Source organism: Podarcis erhardii (assembly GCF_964252035.2).
Source record: "Podarcis erhardii genome assembly, chromosome: 12".
Classification (NCBI taxonomy): Eukaryota; Metazoa; Chordata; class Lepidosauria; order Squamata; family Lacertidae; genus Podarcis; species Podarcis erhardii.
In genome coordinates this window covers 43997184-44021358 of record NC_138513.1, presented here as the reverse complement: position 1 = coordinate 44021358, position 24175 = coordinate 43997184, and the positions used below count along the sequence as shown (strand labels likewise).

The 24175-nt window shown below is 44.1% G+C and overlaps 1 protein-coding gene across 1 annotated transcript in view; it reads right to left on the bottom strand.

Moving 5' to 3' along the window:
- Positions 1–24175, bottom strand: part of ITGA9 (integrin subunit alpha 9) — a 241922-nt gene that overhangs the window by 160563 nt on the left and 57184 nt on the right. Inside the window, exons 10-14 of the mRNA XM_081834755.1 lie at positions 22264–22369; positions 20124–20218; positions 15658–15748; positions 14784–14829; positions 1888–2042 (exon numbers count right to left, since the gene is read on the bottom strand). Coding sequence (XP_081690881.1) covers positions 1888–2042; positions 14784–14829; positions 15658–15748; positions 20124–20218; positions 22264–22369 — 493 coding nt within the window. The remainder of the gene's footprint in view (positions 1–1887; positions 2043–14783; positions 14830–15657; positions 15749–20123; positions 20219–22263; positions 22370–24175) is intronic.

Here is a 24175-nt window from a genome sequence, read left to right as displayed (position 1 = left end):
TGCGAAGAATGAGTTCCTCAAGCATACCCACATTCATTCAGCCTCACTGATATCTATAACTAATTTTAGCCCACCTGTTATATAGAGCCGGCAATGCTAGAAAGTCACTGTATCTGGTTGTCTCTGAAAGAGAAGTCAATAGGACACACTGCATAGCAACATACTATTGTTTGCCTGACTGCTTGTTAATGTACGCCCATCTCAGCTATAAATAGACTGGCTAAGATTTTAGCCTTCAACATGTTCCCATAAAACACATGGAATTTGTACCGTAATTCACAAAATATGCTGCAGAACTAAACAGATACAAGCAACCACTAAAACATTCGAGATACTTGCAGCACTATAAAAAAACAACTTTTAAATAGAAAGATCTATGCTTAAACTAACCAGTTAAGAGGAAGATGTGCCATTTTCACACAACCTTAAAGGAAGATTTCAGGGGAACATTAAAAAACACAAGGCATAAATCCAGGCTTGTTCCAAGAGTGCCTTTGGTTTTATGGGGTCTCTTAAGAAGAGCTGGAATATATCTACTGGTCTTCTAGTTTTCAATACAAAAAAAAATCATCACACGCAAGTAACTCCTCAGACATTTACCAGAAAAGGCTCTTGGTAACATGGGGAGAGGAGGCTCTAGCTACTATAAGGTAAAGGTAAAGGGACCCCTGACCATTAGGTCCAGTCGTGGCCGGGTCTGGGGTTGCGGCTCTCATCTCGCTTTATTGGCCGAGGGAGCCGGCGTACAGCATCCGTGTCATATGGCCAGCATGACATGCTTTCGAACTGCTAGGTTGGCAGGAGCAGGGACCAAGCAACGGGAGCTCACCCCGTCGTGGGGATTCGAACCGCTGACCTTCTGATCAGCAAGTCCTTGGCTCTGTGGTTTAACTCACAGCCCCACCCGCGTCCCTCTAGCTACTATAAAAACCCACAAAAACCTTGATCCATGTTGATCTTAGTCTTTGCATTAACTCAGAGCTATTGTAGCAACCTAGCAGTTTGAAAGCACGTCAAAGTGCAAGTAGATAAATAGGTACCGCTCCGGCGGGAAGGTAAACGGCGTTTCCATGTGCTGCTCTGGTTCGCCAGAAGTGGCTTAGTCATCCTGGCCACATGACCCGGAAGCTGTCTGCGGACAAACGCCGGCTCCCTCGGCCCATAGAGCGAGATGAGCACCGCAACCCCAGAGTCGGTCACGACTGGACCTAATGGTCAGAGGTACCTTTACCTTTACCTTATTGTAGCATAGTGGCTAAGAGAACAAACTGGCGGCCATGAAATCCTCAGTTCCAATCTCATCTTTTCCATGAACTCAGTATCCGGCCATAGGTAAGCCACTGAGTCTCACTCCTGCATCTGCAGTTTTGTAATTATACTGACCTCTCAAAGTTGCTATAAGGATTACTGACATAACATATGTAAAATATTTAAAACATGCTATATGAAGCAGCAAGTGGACGCTACAACAAAATGTTGCAGCGTATGCTAGGGCTGTGCATTGGATTTGGAAGAATCATGAGGTGAAGCAGGAAGCCTGGAAGGTATTTGGGGCAGAGCAGAGTGTCTACAGGTTGACATGAGTTGAAGCGGAGTCTGTGAAGTGCTTTGTGGCACCACGACACTAAACACAATAAAGAAAATGCCGTGTCTGCTGAAAGCAAAATTAATGTCTACGTTTACAATAACGTGCTTACATGAAGACTGGATGATGGAAGAAGGGAGAGCGAGCAAACACCAGAAGGTGGAGAAACATTGAGGGAGAGCTGCAATGGGACTGACAGGTCTAGTTTGTAAACTTATGAGGACAAAAACAACACAAATAACATTTTACAAACACCGGTTTAGAAATTATAAACAGCAATGGATGCCAAGATAATAGTTTACCTATCGTTCCTGGAACGTGTTTGCCTCTGAAACTAAAGCAGGCTGTGACGTTTAGGCAGTTCACCGGCTGCAAGTCATCGTGGCACTGGGGAGCTGTGATGTCAATGGAAGCTGGCAGGAAAATGGAGATGTCCATAGTAATGACAGGCCTGGATCTTAAAACAACAACAACAACAAAAGCATTACTTTCGTAATAGTTAGTGGAGTGAAATGGCTTAAGAAACCGACCTATGGGTGAGAAGTCTATAGAAGTCTATCTACCTCAAGTCGTCTTAGGCAAGTATTTCTGCCCAGCTTCCCATTTGCAACACAAGAATAAAACTACAGAACTACATTGCAGACTGGTTGAAACAATGACTGAGATAATGTACAAACACCCAAAAGCACTATATAAATGCTAACAAGCTTGCACAAAGATCCTCTGGAAAGTTCTTGTTCACAGAAGCTTCTCTGTGCCTCTTATTTTGTCTCAGATTGCCTCTATTCTTTTTTTGAAGATATGGCATGATTTACATGCAAGAACTGTAGCGTTCTGCTGGGTGCTGTTATGTATGAAGAACTATCAGTGTGGAGTGCCTCCACAAGTGGTTGCAGCAAACTTAACTTTATCAGTATCCTGACTGTTTGGAAGAAGTCTATTGTGCCGGCATGATTAAATATCTGCAACCATTGTATGAGCCTCTTCACACAGCTTCCCATGCAGAATAGTCCCTGCAAAGTTCTGTTTTCTAGATGTTTCTGTACTCTAAATACTAACTTGTTTGGTGTTCTCCTTCCTCAACTGCTCAAGCTTTTGCCAAGTCAGAGAAAAGAGATGGGCTTGCTCCTTTGTACTATGTTTTAGGATTGCATTCTTAGAAGTGGCTTTGTACAGCCATCAGTCACGGCCACCAAACCAGAGGACGTAGTCAACAAAACACAAAAAAGGAGACTGCCCCATAAGAACTGAAACCCCCAAACCTCATAGGCAAAGCTGGAATCAAGTCTTCAAAAGTACGATACAAAATTAGAGCAGTCCAGTTTTCAAAATACACAGGATTGTTAACAATTGTAGTTCAAGATACGCAATATTCATATGAACAGCCTTGGTTAATTTGATTCCTGCCAAGCAACAACTAGATCTGGAAGTCCACAAAATTCAATGAATATCTAATTTGTTTATGGGAAACAGTCCCCAGGGAAAATGATAGTCCCATTAGTACCCAGACCCTGTAATTATCCAGGGATGAGTTTGACATCATTTGACACCACTGTCCCTCCAGAGCATATAGCAGTCACCACTGCCATTTGAAAAAATCACATTATGTTTACTAATATTTTCTAATTGTCAGCCCTCTTGGTGGCCTGCTGTGAGACTGAAAAACAGGACATAAATATGGTAAATAAATAAAATAACCAGTAGCTCAGATATCTCAGTAGGCATCTTGAGCCTTGTGAGAAACCATCAAACCAGCTGCCCCCAAACCTCACACTTTTTTGTACATCAAGATGGTATGAACAGCTGTGTCAAGAAATAGCCATGCCTTCACAAAAGGACTAAATAACAACACTTAAGGTGGGTATCAAAATATAACAGCATCAACTGAGCTCTTCAGAGCAACTTGTTTTGCTGACTTGGAGCTGTCCATAGTTCTGGCATATCCAGATTTTAACAAACAAACAAACAAATTTTAACTGGGGAATCTTACAAATAACCCTCTTTAGACATTTCAAACATAATGTGGCAATTCAGCATTTGCTTTGTACTTGTTGAGGAACAGCACCAGTGCATATGCTTTGTGCCATCTTTCTGAGCTGCATTTCTGAAAGTTGCAAAGATTGCTCTTGTGGCAGTGCACACATACAATGTAAGTGTGTGTGTGTGTGTGTGTGTGTGTGTGTGGTTTAAAAAAAAAGTCCTTTACCATCCTTAAAATCTCACAAGATTACTTTTAGAAAATGATTGTGTGTGTAAGCTGAAATCAAGATCTTTTTCTTTTAAACAGGGCCAAGATGAGCAGTTTAATGACGACTGAAATATGTATATTGCCAGAAAAAAGGGGAGGAAATAAATGGAATAAATAGAAACTGTGTGTGTGTGTGTGTGTGTGTCAGATACATGTGTACACAAACACGCACACGCACACGTAATATGTGTGTGGTGTAAGATCTGTGTAAGGTTTACCAAATGGAATGGAGAATATCTGCCTAACCTAACTTTGACCCAGACTCTGCCTGATCCCTGCTGCCAATAAAACCAGCACCTGCTCCTGAGTCTCTCTGACTGGCTGCCACCACCTGCTGCCACCACCTTTCCTTCCTCGTGGTTCCAGCCAATCTGCTGATAACTTCACTCAACACCCATGGGGCCTAGCCTTGCACAACAGGACACAGTCATTTCCTGAAGAACACACGTCCAGTAATCCCCCCCCCCCAGTTCCAGGTTAGGACAGAATTGCAAAAAAAGCAATTCTGTATTCATCTGAATACCAGCGACTGGGACACACAAGCAGGGAGAGCACTGCTGCATTTAGGCCCCACTTGCAGGCATGGGCATGTGGTTGGGCAGGAAAAGAACAGGATACCAGACTAGATGGGATTCGGGTCTGTTCCAGCAGGCTTCTGTTTATGTGCTTATGCGTATTTTTTCAAAGCCCCTCAAAATACTTGTAGACGCAATGCATGTATGTCAATTTCTCTCATCGCTTGACAACTTGTAAGTGAAGGTGTGAACTTGCTCCCTTGAATTATAAAGCTTGACGCAAGATGGGTTGACATGAAAGTACAGTGGCACCTCTGGTTACGTATTTAATTCGTTCCAGAAGTCTGTTCTTAACCTGAAACTGTTCTTAGCCTGAAGCAACACTTTAGCTAATGGGGCCTCCCGCTGCTACTGAACCACCGCCGTGCGATTTCTGTTCTCATCCTGAAGCAAAGTTCTTAATCCAAGGTACTATTTCTGGGTTAGCGGAGTCTGTAACCTGAAGCGTATGTAACCTGAAGCGTATGTAACCCGAGGTACCACTATACTGGTTAATCTGTACAGTGGTACCTCGGGTTACAGACGCTTCAGGTTACAGACTCCATTAACCCAGAAATAGTAGCTTGGGTTAAGAACTTTACCTCAGGATGAGAACAGAAATCGCACAGCGGTGGACCAGCGGCAGTGGGAGGCCCCATTACCTAAAGTGGTACCTCAGGTTAAGAACAGTTTCAGGTTAAGAACGGACCTCCAGAACGAATTAAGTTCTTAACCCAAGGTACCACTGTAATGGCTCATTCAGAAAGTAGTATATTCTATAGCAGGGGTGAGGAGCCTCAGATGTAGAGCCCAAATGCAGAGGGGGACAGGACTCTCTGTCTGGCTCCTGGGACTCTCCTCAGGTCACAGTCACACCTCTTTTCCCCAGGCCACACCTTTCAGTAGCCTTGCTTCCCACACTCCTAGAATGGGCTTCTGTGGAACTCTGGCAATGGCTCTTACTTGCCTAGATGGACAGGAGAGGGGAGTAAGAGTGACCATTTCCCTGCTCACTTTTGCCTCTGGCCTTTGCCTAGCACTGGCCTGTGGCCCTCAGAACAGAAATGCATCCCTTGGGCTTACAATGGTTTCCCATCCCTGTTCAGAGAATCCTTTGCCCAAGTTGTGTAAACTGAAGGGAGACGTTGGAAATATACTCGGAGTCGAGTGTGAATTTCATGCTCTTTATTCAGCTCATAGTAGTGAGGAGGAATGGAAGTTCCCCCAGAATGTCTGCTTTATATACTTTATTTACACAATGGGCCCCACGTGATTGGCTAATTCCAGGATTCACCTGTAGGCCAATCAGGTTGAGGATTCGCTTCCACCTGGAGCTGGACTGAGTGGCTCCTGTGGACCAATCAGACTGCTGCATTCTGAATCCTATTGTTCTAGGAACAATCAGACTGCTGCATTCTGAATCATATTGTTCTAGGAACAATCAGACTGCTGCATTCTGAATCCTATTCAACTCAGTACATAACAGGTTCTTCTACGATGTGGTGAAAAGGAATGGCTTCAGTGAGGCTCACTGCTGCTCTCCTCCCAGGAGATGTCTTTAACATCTGAGAAAGTCATTAAAAGAATAGCCCAAGATGACACAGTGCCTCAGCAAGGGAGGGAGGGAAGACCAGGCAGCTGTTTAGCCTGATAGGGCTTAAAACCCTTTTGGTTCCTTCCTTTCCTCTCCAGCTCCTCATTCCACCCCCCAAGCTCTTTCACAGAGCACCAAGGTGGCCTTGCTTTCTTGTTGGAGGCCAAGCAGTTGACTTGGGATTTGGGGAGAGTTTTTGCCACTTCAGGAAATGGCTGTAGCTCTGCCTTTGTGATCCCAGAGGCAGGGTCCTGCCCCCAAAAGAACCCCCCTTCCTCCTGAAAGGGGCAAAGAACCTGCAAAGGGGGGGGGGGAATCAACCTAGCTGATCTCCCACTGAGTTGTAAGATGCCACAAGCATATTATGCACCCATGGTTGTCAACAGAGACATGCGTGGCTAATTCCTAGCATCATGGACTTAGACTTACAGGCTTCCTTTGAAAACCAAAGTATGATTGTCTCCTGGCTACCCTCTTGCAAATTATGACCAAAAGCTTTGCATTTCTGCAACACAGGCCTGACTTGTTGCTAGGGCTGTTTCAAGTTGAAAAAGAGTTCAGTCTTATGGCTTTTATGGCCTTGCACTGGTTTTCTGTGCCACATGACGCTGGGAATTGGTTATGGGATCAAAGAGCCCATTCATGCATTAAGAACTGCCCAAATTCAGAGTCTGAGCAACAGCTTCACGTTTCCCTGAAACATCCTCAGTCCAGTGACCAGGGATAAAAATGGCAGAAATTGTTTTGTTTTCAAATTTATTTTTCTATACTATCACACCAAATTGTTCTAATGTTTTGCTGATTGGTTTTACATACAATGTATTTGAACTGCTTTATTAGACTGTGACAACACCCTACAATGAAGGGCAGGGTGAAAAATTTATAAATTAACAAATACCATCCAAGCATATCTGCTGCATGCCGATAAAGCCATCTGTGAAATCAGAAAGTTGCAGCCAAGTATGGGAAACATCCGACCTTCCAGAAACTGCTGGACTGCAACTGCCATCATCCCTAGCCATTGGCCATGCTTGCTGCGGCTGATGGCAGTTGTAGTCCACTATCATCTGAAGGGCCAAAAGTTCCCTATATTTGCTCTAGACTCATTTCAGGAAATTACAATGGACTATTGCCTATTGCACACAAGTGCAGAAGTGTCCTGCATTACATTAGTTCCTGCAGGAGTTGCCCCATACTTTAATAAATTATTATTATTATTATTATTATTATTATTATTATTATTATTATACCCCACCCGTCTGGCTGGGTTTCCCCAGCAACTCTGGGCGGCTCCCAAAAGAATATTAAAAACATGATAAAACATCAAACATTAAAAACTTCCCTAAACAGGGTTGCCTTCAGATACCTTCCTTGCCTTTAAAGATTTCTAGAAAAGAAAATTATCTATTTTCACAAGGTGCTTGTTCCAAGCCTGAAGTTCCTGCAGAAGAATCTTATTCTTAATCAAGAGCCATAATACTGGTTCCTCCGATAGTAAACACAGAATCAAAACCAAAATGTGGCCGCGATGAAGCAAGGGGAAGGGATTAGCATATTTGTGGGAACCTTGAGGGCTCCAATAGGGCAGTTTGGTGTTTAAAAAATGCCTAAGATGGTGAAAAACTGTCTGTTGCATCCTCCGTAACTATGGAATGCTGAGTGCCAGCTGGAAAAGAAGGCCAGTTATCTCTCCTTCTTGGAAATGGCGGGCAGGACTCTGAACATGGGAGGCAGATCCATTAAGTCAGGGGGTCAGCAAACATTTTCAGCAGGGGACCGGTCCACTGTCCCTCAGACCTTGTGGGTGACCAGACTATATTTTTTGGGGGGGGGGATGATGCAAGAGCACCACAAGCCCCGTTGGCTGCTTACCTGTGTCTTGCGAGCGGCAGAGGCTGGTGGCAGCAGTGGGAGAGGGACAATGAGCAGTGTGCTAAAAGAATCTGGAGAGTGGCTGCTTTAAATAGCGGCTGCTCGAGTGCTGCTGCTGCTGCTGCTGCTGCTGCTGGCACCAACAAGGCCCAGCCCCCTTCCTCCTCTAGGCAGGGCGGGGAGAAGCCAGGAGGAGGGAGGGAGGGAGGAGGCACCGCCGCCATGTGAGGGAGAGGGAGGGAGAGGGAAAGAATGTGCTAGCTGGCGATCCACGCAGTGATTTCCGGACCATCCGTGGGCCGGATCCAGAAGGTGATTGGGCCTGATCTGGCCCACAGGCCTTAGTTTGTGGACCCATGCATTAAGGCCAACCTGTCTGCCTTCAGTCAGATCGTGCCTGCCTGCCATCTTACTTAAACAAGTCACAGGTGGCTCTGCCTGTCATTGGCTCTGGCTCCACCAACTGTTGGGTCTCCTGCCCTACCAGTCCAAATGGGCACCAGTTGCCTTTTAGGAGGAAGGATACACTGCAGCATTTTGTTGCAGATTCCACTTGTGGCTTTCTTATTGCCTGGCTGGACGCATGCTAAACATTATTGTAACTGGTCAGCAGCTTGACACCTGCTACAATATTATGAGAGGGGCTAGTTCTCTCAAGCCAGTGTTTGTTTCATCTAGCCAGTGTAATACCACAACACCAGAACCTCAGAAGGTATGCATCCATAACTTATTGCTGTGCTATTATGATAAAATGCACAATTTAAGGCAATTTATTTAATTCTCCAAAACCCTCCCCAAATCATATGCAGTGTAGTTCTGTGATGTGCCCTTTTGTCTGCAGACAGGGAATGAAACAATTATTTTTCTTAGACCGCTTATTGACCCATATAAAGGTAAAGGTAAAGGGACCCCTGACCATTAGGTCCAGTCGCAGACAACTCTGGGGTTGCTGCACTCATCTCACTTGACTGGCTGAGGGAGCCGGTGTACAGTTTCCGGGTCATGTGGCCAGCATGACTAAGTCGATTCTGGTGAACCCGAGCAGCACACGGAAACACGGTTTACCTTCCCGCCAGAGCAGTACCTATTTATCTACTTGCACTTTGATGTGCTTTCGAACTGCTAGGTGGGCAGGAGCAGGGACCAAGCAACGGGAGCTCACCCCATCGTGGGGATTGGAACCGCCGACCTTCTGATTGGCAAGCCCTAGGCTCTGTGGTTTAACCCCCAGCGCCACCCGCGTCCCTATTGACCCATATACTAAGCACAATAAACTGCCCATGGTTTACCAGGGTGATAGTTGCTCACATCAATCTGGAATAATAATAATAATAATAATAATAATAATAATAACAACAACAACAACAACAACAACAAGTGTACCATCACAACAACAACAACAACAACAAGTGTACCATCACAACAACAACAACAACAACAACAACAACAACAACAATAATAAGTGTACCATCCATCTGCTGGCTGGATATAAATGAGTATGTGCACCCTTTGAGAGTCGCCATCAATCCCCCCAAATCAAAGCAGCTTCACCAAAAGCTTTTAATATCACTTGGCAGAATGTGTGCTGCTTTTGGCAAAGAAGCTTTGCAGAACTTTTTTTGGGGGGGAGTGTGGGCTGGGGAGGAGGCAGAGGCCGACTTGCGACTTTACCCTAATCTTAATCCAAACAGCGAATGCAGCACACTCCCTGACAGCCGGTAGCTGCAACTCATCAGCCACACCACATGTGTCGCTTGTAATGCACAGATCTCTAAAGAAATAAACAGAGGCTGTTGTGGTGCGTGGATTCTGGTTGATGCGGGAACCTGCAAAGCCTACCGAATCTGCCCTTCACAGAAATGCAGTAAGACACCAAGAAATGGATACAGCAGCATGGATGCCTATAAAATTAAGGTTTTTGCAGTGGCGTAGCGTGGGGGGTGCAGGGGGGGCCGGCCGCACCGGGCGCAACATCTGGGGGTTAGGGGGCGCAAATCCACGGGTTAGGGGGCGCAAATCCATGGGTTAGGGGGCGCAAATTACTTGCCTTGCCCCGGGTGCTGACAACCCACGCTACGCCACTGGGTTTTTGTTACTTCTGGTTTTTCCTAGAGCAGCAGTACATGAAGATCCATGCTGCTTGCGTTTTATGAACTTATCATGGCACATCAAGGTGGCAATGCTTATGTTCCCCCGCCTAAGTGTTGCAACACAAACTTGGTACAGTGGTACCTTGGTTTAAGAACAGCTTAGTTTATGAACAATTTGGATTAAGAACGCTGCAAACCCAGAAGTAGGTGTTTTGGTTTGCGAACTTTGCCTTGGAAGCAGAACATGTTGAGTGTGTTCCATTTGTAAATTGAGTCCCCTGCTGCTATGGGAAAGCACACCTTGGTTTAAGAACGCTTTGGTTTAATGAAAATAAGTGATGTAAAGGTTTGATTTGTTTTTTGTGTTTTTTGTGTGTGTGTTTTTTTCATTTTTTTCTGTTTTTGGATGATGTTTGTTTTATAGGTATTGTTTTCTCTTTTCCTTTTTTGATTGTTACTTATACTTTTTCTTTTTTTTCTGTAACCTTTTAAAAAAAATCCTAATATATATATATATATATATATATATATATATATATATATATGCAGGTTTTGGTGTCCTCGGGTGTCTTCCCGTGTAAAAGTTGGGGTGTCTAGGCGACGTTTCGACGAGGTCTCACTCGTCATCTTCAGGCTGGTGCTTTCGGCTTCTTGTTACTGGAACAGAGCAGGATCTCAGTGTTTGAGTTCCTATAAATACTGTAGAGGGGGTGTGGTGTATAGCCTCCAATGTTCTGGGCAGAGAGGAAGTTCCCAGGCTAGTGTGCCTTTTCTTATTTTGTTCCTTAATTACTTGAGAGATATCTTGAGTGATTTCTTGAGTGATATCCTGAGTACCACTTAGGTGGGTCATTAGGTGTGGATTAGTTGTTAAAGTCTTTGTGTCTTGACCTCTTGAACTTTGTGAAGAGTTTTCCTGAGAAGATGGCTGTACTGTACTTAGTTGTGCTCTGGCTTCTCACCACAAGAGAATAATCATGGAAGCCATCGAGATAGAGAAACACCCTCACAACATGAACAAGCGTGACGACACATCCCGCTTGCCAGACATCTGGAAATTAGCCCTCCCCACAAAAACTGACACCAGATCCAGAGGCACACAGAACGCCAACACCAATCAACCACACCAGACCCAAACCCAGACCCTCTCCACAGATGAATTACAGACACCATCCAGTAGCCAATCCATGGTGGCACCTCCGGATGCTGCACCCCCCTGCAATCCCTACACAGATCTGGCTGACACAAGCCACAAAACCACAGCTCGCCCCTATACACGAAGCCAAGCCAGAGCACAACTAAGTACAGTACAGCCATCTTCTCAGGAAAACTCTTCACAAAGTTCAAGAGGTCAAGACACAAAGACTTTAACAACTAATCCACACCTAATGACCCACCTAAGTGGTACTCAGGATATCACTCAAGAAATCACTCAAGATATCTCTCAAGTAATTAAGGAACAAAATAAGAAAAGGCACACTAGCCTGGGAACTTCCTCTCTGCCCAGAACATTGGAGGCTATACACCACACCCCCTCTACAGTATTTATAGGAACTCAAACACTGAGATCCTGCTCTGTTCCAGTAACAAGAAGCCGAAAGCACCAGCCTGAAGATGACGAGTGAGACCTCGTCGAAACGTCGCCTAGACACCCCAACTTTTACACGGGAAGACACCCGAGGACACCAAAACCTGCATTCCTGTACCCGTGAAAATCTACGAAAGCATATATATATATATATATATATATATATATATATATATATATATAAAAAGAACGCTTTGGTTTAAGAATGGACTTCTGAAACGGATTAAGTTCATAAAACAAGGAACCACTGTATCTGGGAAATATCCAGGAAAGGCAAGTGTCCTTTCCCATAATGTACTCTCCCAAGCACAACACGGGAAGCCAATTGTGCCCTTGTTGGAACTAGTTGCCCTTGTTGGAACCATCTTCATCATCTGTGTTACTACATGGACTGGCAGGTAAAGAAGAGCAGTGATGAAGCAGAATCGGGTAGCAGGTGATGCTGGAGACCCGAGTGGAGAGCCACTGCCACTCAAGAGCTGCCAGTGCTTGGGCTAGACAGACCAAAGGTCCAACTGCTTGTACAAGGCAGTTTCACAGGTTCTGCTCAAGAAGGCATGGAGAGAGAAAGACAGGTCTGTCTCACAACACAATGAAACACACAACTGGAAAAATATTCTGGCACTCGCCATGCCCTATAATACCAAAGAGAGAGGGGGGGGAGAGGGAGAGGGAGAAGGAGGAGAGGGAGAGGGAAAGAGAGAGAAACAACTCTTAGCTACCTCCATGGCCGTGAATGAAATTAGCTGGAGGAGGAATGTGGTGGCGCAGAGCAACAATTCAGGTGTAAAAGGCCCTTTTCCAGCACTTTGGAAAATGCAGTTGTTAGCCAGTGATGCTTCTCGTGGGAAGCACACAAGACGAGCATGGTAGAGGCAACCACTCCTTGTTTCTTTTCTCCAGCATCTGCCGAAACAGAGGTATCCATCTCTGAATATGGAGGTTCAATTTTAGCTATTGTGGCTAGGCAAGGAAAGGAAATGGGGAACTGCCTTGAAATTTTGTTCATGGCGCAGCTATATAGCAGAAACCATTTCTACATGCCTCCAAAAACATGACATCTGTTTGCAATAAAAAGGTATCCAAAAAATGGGAAACCGTAAAACAAGTACAAAGGGGTGCCTAATTGAACGAAGGATGCCCATAATTGTGTTTGTTCTAAGTTGCCTTCTGATTGGTGCTGATACACTAATGAGCGGCCCTATAAAACAGCAAAAGAAAAACCCAGAGCTTCTCATTTTTCCACCATTTATTATCAGACTTCTTTGTTCATTTCATGGGCATGTTACTCCAGCTGTTTCCTCTAATCAGTTCATCTACACACCACCTCTCTCTCTCTCAAGCCTTTTCAGCAGATCACAGTCACAAAACAAAACACCATTGCTATCTTCCCTAATTTTGCAGTCACAAACTAGCAATTTAACTAAACAATATCATACGATTGCCCAAACAGTTGCACATGCATCTCCTGTAGCAATATAAAGAGAGGAAGTACAGTGGTGCCCCGCAAGACGAACACCTCGCAAGATGAAAAACCCGCTAGACGAAAGGGTTTTCTGTTTTTCGAGGCGCTTCGCAAGACGAATTTCCCTATGGGCTTGCTTCGCAAGACGAAAACGTCTTGCGAGTCTTGCGAGTTTTTTCCCTTTTTTCCCCTTCCCCCCCCTTTTTCTAAGCCGCTAAGCCGCTAATAGCCGCTAAGCCGCTAATAGCCGCTAATAGCCGCTAATAGCGCTAATAGCGCTAATCCGCTAATAGGGATGCTTCGCAAGACGAAAAAACCGCAGGACGAAGAGACTCACGGAACGGATTATTTTCGTCTTGCGAGGCACCACTGTACTGAGTGTACAGGTTGCTCTGTCTCAAGGCAAATCTTAAAAAATGCAGTATAAACACCAACAATTGGGAAACATTGGCCTGCGAGCGCTCCAGTTGGAGAACAGCCTTTACCAAAGGTGTCATGGGCTTTGAAGACACTCAAACTCAGGACACAAGAGAGAAACATGCTAAGAGGAAGGCACGCTTGGAAAATCCACCGTCATCAACTCCCTCCCAGAAACCAATGTCTCCACTGTGGAAGGATGTGTGGATCCAGAATTGGCCTCCACAGTCACTTACGGACTCATTGTTAAAACCGTGTTTATGGAAGACAATCTTACTCGGCTACGAGTGATCGCCAAAGAAGAACCTGCTATGCTCCTTCCACACTTTGCCACTATTTATTGACAACTGCTGACTTTGCTGCTTCTAAGTGAACAACACCTACAATTCTGACTATCGTTCATTCATTCTACGATGCTCTTTAGGAGCTCGAATAAATCAATACTGTGGTGTTCTGAGAGCTTTAGCAAATCAATGAAAGAGCATTAGCAGCACTCTTTCTCTGTCGGCCAGAGGTGTAAACAAGGGGAGTTATGACTGTGTGTGAAATACAGCAATGTAGCATATATGATCCAATGCACAACAGTATAGCGCAGCTTCAACTGATCATGAAAAGAATCCCTTACAAGAGCCAATGCTAAGAAAAGTTTGACGCCATTTGTAGCTGCTGTGCATATACAGTGGTGCCCCGCAAGACGAACACCTCGCAAGACAGAAAACTCGCTAGACAAAACGGTTTTCCGTTTCGGAGGTGCTTCGCAAAACGAATTTCCCTATGGGCTTGCTTCGCAAGACGAAAATGTCTTGTGAGTTCCTGCGGGGTTTTTTTCCTTCCCCCCCCCCTTTTTCTAAGCCGCTAAGCCGCTTATCAGCTGATCCGCTGATCCGCTAAGCCGCTTAACAGCTGATCCGCTAAGCCGCTTAACAGCTGATCCGCTAAGCCGCTAAGCCGCTTATCAGCTGATCTGCTAAGCCGCTAAACAGCTGATCCTCTAAGCCCCTAAGCCGCTAATAGCACTAATCCGCTAATCCGCTAATGGGCTTGCTTCGCGAGATGAAAAAACCGCAAGACGAAGAGACTCGCTGAACGGATTCTTTTCATCTTGCGAGGCACCACTGTAGTGTTGTTCGCGTACAAACACTTGAGCATACTGTAGAAATATTAACCTGCAGTTGCTGCTATCAGTGCTTGGCTGTTTTGCTAATAGGTATAAATACTCTTTATAGCCAATGTCCAGAAAGTAAAAATGGTTGCACATGCAAGACTCGGTGGCAATTTCTTCCCAAGATAACTTAGAAGAGGAACAGCAAGAAACTGCAAGATGCACCGAAAGCAACCTTATTAAAGGGAAAGTGGTAAATTGATCTCACCTTAGAAGAATCACATTGTTTGACATAAAGGCTCCTATCGTCACATCTGAAAATAAGAGAAAACATTCAGAGAAATTTGCACAGGTGCACAGCATCCACATCCAAAACATACTATAGTTGTTAAAAACAAATCTCTCCCCTCTTGCAATGTAATATTCCCAGTTAATGTATTCTACCATTAATATCTTGCATATCATAACATGCACCTCAGCTTGGTCCACACATTCAAAAGAAACAGACATAATGAAGGTACCCAGGTTCACCACAGCAAGCAGAATTGCCTGACCACCATCCAATTATCAACTTGCAGTTATCTACTGCTTTTGCCCCAAAACTGGTCATTGGCAATTGCCCTTTGGCTAATCTGAGACGAATTTCATGGTTTGTGAAGGTACCATAGTCGTTGGTCTTTTTAACTTCACATTAGCTGAGATTTATCATCCTCTTCCTAAAAGGTTGCGTGATCGGGGGGAAAGGATCATTTACTGCTGCTCAGATCTGTTCCAAGGGAAATAATTTAGTCCAACTACAAATAAATAAATACTCTGAAACATGTGGACTTTTTTTTTAAAAAAAAAAGAAGGAAACAAAAGGGATTTGGCTGTATACACAAAATTGGTCCTTCCTTCCTTCTTCCTTTTATTTCCCAACTTTCCTCCAAGCTACTGAAGATGGTATACATTGTCGTCCCCGCCCCCCAATATTATATCACAACAATCCTGTGAGGTAAGTTAGGCTTAGTTAGTAATATGTACATTCTCCCCTTCATTTTCTTCTATTTCTATGATCTTTTCATTCGTATTATCCATTCTTCCATTCCATTTCATCTGTTTGTTTGTATTCTTCTTCTTCTTTACCAGTATCACAAACCTACCTGGATAGCCATTTCCATCCATGTCAACTCCTCCAGAAATGGACTGGCCAAACATCTGTAACATTGGGCTTACTCTCCTCCCAGGTATCCTCTGCAATAGACAACACAGAACTGGAATCAGTGGAACCAAGAAAAACATAGCACCGAAGTTGCTTACAATCCATTGGATTCAAAGGCAAGTCTCAATACAGTGGTGCCTCGCAAGACGAAAAGAATCCATTCCGCGAGTCTCTTCGTCTTGCGGTTTTTTCGTCTTGCGAAGCAAGCCCATTAGCGGCTTAGCGGATCAGCTGATAAGCGGCTTAGCGGATCAGCTGATAAGCGGCTTAGTGGCTTAGCGGATCAGCTGATAAGCGGCTTAGCGGCTTAGAAAAAGGGGGGAGGGGAAAAAACCCGCAGGAACTCGCAAGACATTTTCGTCTTGCGAAGCAAGCCCATAGGAAATTCGTTTTGTGAAGCACCTCCAAAACGGAAAACCCTTTCGTCTAGCGGGTTTTCCGTCTTGCGAGGCATTCGTCTTGCAGGGCACCACTGTAGTTCTCATGGAATTGGAATGCATGAGCTGGGAAGCACACATCCATTCAGGTTTCACTGTTAACGGGGGAAACAAAATAAAAAGGGACATGCAAGGTTTTCCAGCTCTTTTTAATTCTCACTCACTGGACCTAATTCACCGACATTACACCTCCTCTGTTCAAGGCTATTCTGTTTGAGGCAACATGTAAGCAATGACACTGGGTTATTTGCAAGAAGAAGAGGCTCTATCCATATACTCCTTAGTACATTGTTCATTCTTCTGAACCACCTGTGTGAGAATTCACCACTATCTGCCCCCCAAAAGTATAATGTGCGATTCTACTAGTGACTCTCTCAGTCAGTTTCAACAGAGTAATATTGATTCCTGCTTTGAGTGTATGATTTGTGAGATCTCTTAATAAGATTTCAACTCAGAGCAAGGTCCCCAATCCCTAACAGCACTATTGGTCCAATACAGACTGTCTCGCCAGAGTGGGGCATGCTCTAGTTATCTCCCGCTTGGACTACTGAAATGCGCTCTACGTGGGGCTACCTTTGAAGGTGACCCGGAAACTACAACTAATCCAGAATGCGGCAGCTAGACTGGTGACTGGGGATGGCCGCTGACCGCATAACACCGGTCTTGAAAGACCTACATTGGCTCCCAGTACGTTTCCGAGCACAATTCCAAGTGCTGGTGTTGACCTTTAAAGCCCTAAACGGCCTCGGTCCAGTATACCTGAAGGAGCGTCTCCACCCCCATCGTTCTGCCCAGACGCTGAGGTCCAGCGCCGAGGGCCTTCTGGCAGTTCCCTCATTGCGAGAAGCAAAGCTACAGGGAACCAGGCAGAGGGCCTTCTCGGTAGTGGCGCCCGCCCTTTGGAACGCCCTCCCACCAGATGCCAAAGAGATAAACAACTACCTGACATTCAGAAGACATCTTAAGGCAGCCCTGTTCAGGGAAGTTTTTAATGTGTGACATTTTAGTGTATTTTTGGTCTCTGTGGAAGCCGCCCAGAGTGGCTGGGGAAACCCAGCCAGATGGGCGGGGTACAAATAATAAATTATTATTATTATTACCCATAAGGCAGTTGTCAACTGACCCTCTGTTAGCCCATTTAACAGATGGATGGGTTCATAGAGCCCTTAGCACGGACCATGCAGAAAAACATTGTAAATACTGCACTGAACACGACACCTCAGTTTTGGAGAAGGGGGTGCAATTATTGTCCTGCACTCTCAGTTTAGTGCTAAAGCATCAATCTGGCTGGATGCAAAGCTCCCAGGTGGACATGGATTAGAAAAAGAAATACAATGGGTGGTAATACTGACCAACTGTCAGCTGGGAAATTAATAGAAAAGAACGAATATCTCAAGCTTAAGGGAAAGGAAAGCACTCTAAAACTTCTTCTCTTAAAAAAGCAATGAAGAAAACTTTCCCACTCTTGGACCTGATAACACTAAAGCAACTGAAAGCAGCTGAACTCCTCAAATTACATTTACACAAGAGAATGTGGCTAGGTTTTTGCGGGGGGTCCCTGTTAGGGTGGCAAACCAGGGCTACGTATATCCCACAGACATCTGCAGGCTATTAGGGTATAAAGATTGCAGTCTAATGCTACACAGCTTTGAGAGCTGCAGACAGAACCAAAGGCCCTGAAACCTAGCCTGATAATATTTATCTAGCATACACATTTATCTGCAAACCAATTAAAAGTGCTTCATCTGGATCCAAATCTCGCTGCAGCAGAGGTAAAAATCAGGCATTCAAAATGAAATGGGAGGGGTAGGAGTATCTCACTGTAAACAAATGATCCTTTCTTCTAACAAAGATGGTATATGTGTGTGGATGTTTTTTAATACACAGCATCTGGATGGTTCAGAGTTCCAGTAATGGGACACAAAGCCTTTCACCCCAAGGTTACTGGTTCAAATAGAGGCCAGGTAGACAGACACTACAAATTAAACATATGAAACAGCTTGATGGATTTGTAGCCAAGTGACCTTCAGCCCTCTTCCTTGAGGACAAGGCACAGCACTAAAACATGGCAGAGAGAGATAAAGAGACTGAACACAAGGAAAAGTAATGGAAACTAGCTGGCAAGAACACACCCTGAAGATGATCACAAAAGCTGAAGACTAATCTGGTCAGAGACAGCAGTCAACTGTACTGTTTTCTATGTTTAAGCTGTCTCCTTCTGAAATGCCTATATTACCTCAAATATGTAAAAATTAAGAAATATCTGTCCAAATCTGGACATCCTCAACCGAAATGCCATTTTGCATTTCAGTCTGTTCAGTAATCTCCCATGTTTTCAGTGAGCAGAGAAGAGTCATTCACATGCCACAAATTATCACTTATAAAAATTATCATAAAAAGGATTTCGTTTGCATTTTCTTTATTAAAAAGTTAATGCGTACTTTTAAAAAAGTCAGCAAACAGCAGAACTAATCACTCACAGCCTGCTCTAAGCATCTCAAATGCAACCACTGAAACTCTGACTTAGCATCCTGTATGAGCTCCCACCCAGCAACAAAACAAAATATTTAGACCAGAACTTTAAAACAGCTGAAAGTTGAAAAACAAGCCTGATTTCTTTTTGTCTTTGAAAAAGCAAAAACTTGCCACTATCCAGACTAGAACAAAAAGCTCAGTCTGCGATCTACTGATGTATTTGTACTGAAGTGTCCTAAATTATTGCAGGAGGTAGGACTGACAAAATATTTGAAATACTGTACACCAGGCGCGTCCAACAGATAGATCGTGATCACTGGGTTGATCACTGGACATCTGTGGTAGATCACTGGCTCCCTCCAAAGAAGCTCAACAACTTTGGTTCTCCTAAAAAAAGCTCAACAACTTTACACAGTACATTATTAATTCCCCACTGATTCACTTCACTGAAGTCAATAGAAGGTGCCTGGTGCTTGTTTGTTTTTATTTTAAAAAAACAACAACACAATTTTATTAAGAATATTAGAAAAAGCCTGATGTTAAGCAGCTTGCAAATTAGGTGCATTTGAAGAAGCATTTATATTTTTTCTTTTTGGAATACAGTCCCACAAATACTCTACGGGGAAACATCCTTCCTAATTTTGTTCTGCTGTTTAGGCAGCAAAACCCAAAGGTGTCCTCCTGATCCCTGAAAGAGCTTTTCTAAGAGCACGTCTACAACTGTAACCTTAATGAATTTAAAACCTGCACAATTGCCCTGGCTAACAACCAAGGAAGAGGGAAATATAGTTCATCAAAAGGCCCAGAGAGCTCTAACAAGGCATCCTTGTCACCAAAACAGAACACTACCAAGGAACATTGGCGGGGACGGGGGACCCATTACATTAACTAGTTTCAAGCCAACTGAAATTTGTGCTGGATACAGGCCCTGAACCTAAACCTTTGACATAGACTCATTCCCCGCAATGTATTACAGCCCCACATTATATAGTTGTTGTCTATCCAGTGGCTGATCACCAAAGAATTGATGCTTTTGAATTATGGTGCTGGAGGAGACTCTTGAGAGTCCCATGGACTGCAAGAAGATCAAACCTCTCCATTCTGAAGGAAATCAGCCCTGAGTGCTCACTGGAAGGACAGATCCTGAAGCTGAGGCTCCAATACTTTGGCCACCTCATGAGAAGAGAAGACTCCCTGGAAAAGACCCTGATGTTGGGAAAGATGGAGGGCACAAGGAGAAGGGGACGATGGAGGACAAGATGGTTGGACAGTGTTCTCGAATCTACCAGCATGAGTTTGACCAAACTGCGGGAGGCAGTGGAAGACAGGAGTGCCTGGCGTGCTCTGGTCCATGGGGTCACGAAGAGTAGGAAACGACTGAACGACTAAACACCAACAACAACAACATCCAGTGGCATTTATATCTGCCGCAACTCCCCTTATATATCCTGCCACGTTTCTACATAACCTATAGCGTCACTTGCCCAACACTTACCATAGAATATTGAGGTATGATGCCCCCCATGGATCCATGGTAGATATAGACTGATCCAACGTAGTCATCTTCTTTAGGAGCACCAATGGCAACATCTAGACAAGACAATGTGAGACAGTGGAAATGGGAAAGAGCCCCTTTCAATCTTTTATTTTTTTTAAGACTCTTGCTACAACAAACCATCTTCATCATAAAGATGAAAGCCACTCAATCAGCAGCTGCCTGGCTTATAAGAAAAAAGTTGCCCCGTTTAATGAGCTGATTTTAAAATAAAACCCTCAAAATGCATATTTACATTGCTTCTAATAAGAAACATCTGTTTGGGTTCCACAAATAATACCAGCCATGCGCAAGGGGAATCACGGCAAGCCTTTACATGCTTTATGTATCTCAAGGGAGAGATCTGGCATTGTACATGAAGCCACCATTGGCACACAGAACACAAGCCACCCACCATGAAGCCATGGCAAATCCATTGAAAATCCACCCATAATGCCAGCTTTCTAAAGCCTTGATATGATGCAAGTTGGGATGGATTCCTCAGCACTAAAGCACTGAGAGGAGTTTGGAAGAAAGCAACAAAGATGGGTGGCAGGGAATGTGTCTAGGCCCAGGCCCGCCCAAAATGACATTATATCCAGACGAATTAAGGCACTGCTGTTTTAAGTAAGTTGTAAGTTGCTTCAAATTGTTTTTAATGTTGGGTTTTAAATTTTTGTAACCCACCATGAGACCTCGGGATGAAGGGAAGCTAATAAATTAAATTAAGGAGAATAATAATAATGCTGGAACATCAACACTTTCCAAATTTGCTTATAATTAGAGCTGCAACCTTTAGTCTACAGATAAATCAACTAGTTTTAGTTAATTAATAGCAGAAACCAACTTAAAACCAGCAAGGGCAAATTTTAACTGGATTTTGTGAAGCTCAGTGTTATTTTTCTAGACTGTTTTCATTCTGGTGTGTTACTGTAATTTGGAGTATAAAAATGTTGACAAGTGACCCTTCTTTCCAACAGCAAGTGCCCTTTGTTTATTATGGCTGATTTGTAGGTATTCTTTTGAACAGGAATAGCTTGCTCTGCCAGTAACTTCAGCAACACTCTGAACAACAACAAGTAACCTTCAGCAACACAGTATGGAAAATCCAGTGTGAAACAAACGTAGTTTACTCGCCATTGCATTGGCAGTGAGGATAACACAGAGGGAAAGTGCTTTTCTGTTGGAATACATTTGTCCCACAGATACAATGGCACCCTAAAATAGTAACTTCTCACACCTCCTTGCAGATCCCAGAAAGGCACCCCTAGCAGGACTAGGAAAGATCAGAGAACTGACAAGAAGGAGGTAATATACATTGCTTCAACATCCCTTCATGCTTCGGCCTGTGTGGTGTAGTGGTTAAGAGCGGCAGACTTGTAATCTGGTGAACCGGGTTCACGTCTCCGCTCCTCCACATGCAGCTGCTCGGTGACCTTGGGCCAGTCACACTTCTCTGATGTCTCTCAGCCCCACTCACCCCACAGAGTGTATGTTGTGGGGGAGGGAGTGAAAGGAGAATGTTAGCCGCTTTGAGACTCCTTCGGGTAGTGATAAAGCGGGATATCACATCCAAACTCCTCTTCTTCTTCTTCTTCTTCTTCTTCTATGAAGCACCATAACTGGGGAGCCCTGGTAAAATCCCTTGCTTGGATTAGAAGAGGGGTCAGCAAACTTTTTCAGCAGGGGGCCAGTCCACTGTCCCTCAGACTTTGGGGGGGCTGGGCTATATTGGGGGGGGGATGAATGAATTCCTATGCCCCACAAATAACCCTGAGATGCATTTTAAATAAAAGGACTCATTCTACTCATATAAAAACACGCTGATTCCTGGACCATCCGTGGGCCAGATTTAGAAGGCAAATGGGCCAGATCCAGTCCCTGGGTCTTAGTTTGCCTACCCATGGATTAGAAGTAGATCCGTCAGCCACACAAAAAACCTCTCTGGTGGAGAAAGTGTGCCTTCAAAGATGAAGAATTATCTGGGTGGGACGGGTTTGAAGCATACACATTTCTGAAGCACTCCATAGCAGGTCCCTGCCTCAGTTCAGAGAGACCCAGCACCAGCCCAGAGCCCACGTGCAAAAGAAAACAGACTGACCTGGGAATCCATCCTCATCCATATCTCCCAGGGAGGCAATACTTTCCCCAAAGTGTGCGTTGTAGGCATTGTCACCATTCAGAACAAGTTGCTCTTCCATGACTCCCTAGCAAACAGGAAAAAGGACAGGCTAAGAAAAACAGAGCGAGCGTTGAGAGATGCACGGCCTCTTTGCTAGAGCATTGCTCATGCACATGTTCCCCAGGAAGCATCTGGAGCATGTCCTAACCAAATTTCAAGTTGGCAACACTAAACCCGGGCACTATATAAAGGAAATGCTGTAAATTGAAAAGGCACTTAATTGCTCCTGAAAAGGAAGCGCCTAGCCAGGATGACGGAGCAAAGGCCGATTAGAGGCCAACTGTAATATTTCAAAAAGAAATCTTAGGTAAGTAAAATCATGCACTCGAGAGAGTGCAAAAGTTCCAAACAATTGAGCAACTAAGCCGGTGAGGTTAATTCTGTTCCGTTCCAAAGAATAACCAAGAAGAACTATTTGTAATAGCATAGACTCAGTCTCTGCAGGAAAACTCCCATGTGATAATAATGAGGTCTGCAGCACTTAAGTAAATTAATCTGTTGGAATAATTCGTTAAAACATTTCGATTGCCTTAAAAAAAGTGCCTCCAGGTAATCAGCCAGCAGGTTTTAAATCATTCTTAACAAAGTACTTATAAAAAAGGAGCTGGCAAGTGTTGTCATAGAAGGGTCTTTTCCTCCTGTATGTAAGAGATGAGATGCAAAGCCACCAAGGGGTTACGTGTGTGGGCTGCACGTGGAATTATCTGATTCTTTGGACTTGAATTGTACATTTACCAACAACATTGGCCATTGCTCTATGAGCACATTACTGCAGCATTCAGTTCCATCTTTCATTTAGGGGGGGGGGAAATGCCATGCTTTGGAGTCTTATATTGGGGTGGAGCAAAGCAAAAGAATCTTAAAAGACGAAGAAACCACTTTACATAGGAATACCGTATTTTTCGCTCTATAAGACGCACCAGACCACAAGACGCACCTAGTTTTTGGAGGAGGAAAACAAGAAAAAAAACATTCTGAATCTCAGAAGCCAGAACAGCAAGAGGGATCGCTGAGCAGTGAAAGCAGCAATCCCTTTTGCTGTTCTGGCTTCTGTGATAGCGGCACAGCCTGCATTCGCTCCATAAGACACACACACATTTCCCCTTACTTTTTAGGAGGGAAAAAGTGAGTCTTATGGAGCAAAAAAAACGGTAGATTGACAACATTAGAATGTAGTTGGGTTAGATATAAGAGAGTGACCAAAAAGAGCAAAAATATTTTTTTTCTTTTTTAAACCCTACCAAAGCTCCCACAAAAATGCTGATATGTTTTTCATGCTTTTATGTCCATTTCTGCCCTCTACCCTAGACTTCAGGTGCAGGAGAGTTATTTCCATAAGGAAACCAAACACCGTTGTTTAAACGCAGCTCCGTGTCTATTTCAAGGGGTCTTTCCCGTGCTTTTTGTGAATAGGTAGGGACTGGTTTCTGGAAATTGCAATCAAATCTTTTGGGAGGTCTTCAGAAAGCTGCTGACATAAAGAAAATCCTATATAATGAATCTGTAACAAAAACAATGAGGTGAAAGTAAAGTTTTATTGTGTTTTTCTTTTCTTCTGCACTGAGCGCAAGGTACGGTTTCATGAGGCTTGCCCTGAGGCTCCACATGTGGTACAATGATGCTTATGTGAAAAGCGACTTTGCTATGGAACATGTGGAGTGAGTGAAAGTAATTTGGACTGCGGCAAATCAGAATCAACCCGAGTGGCCCTTGTATTCATAACACATTGGCAAATCTAGAACACATTTTCTAATAAGATTAATTTCAATAAAGCCTCACAGGGAAATTACTAGTAAATACATGTTTAGAGACGGGCATTGGGGACGATGAA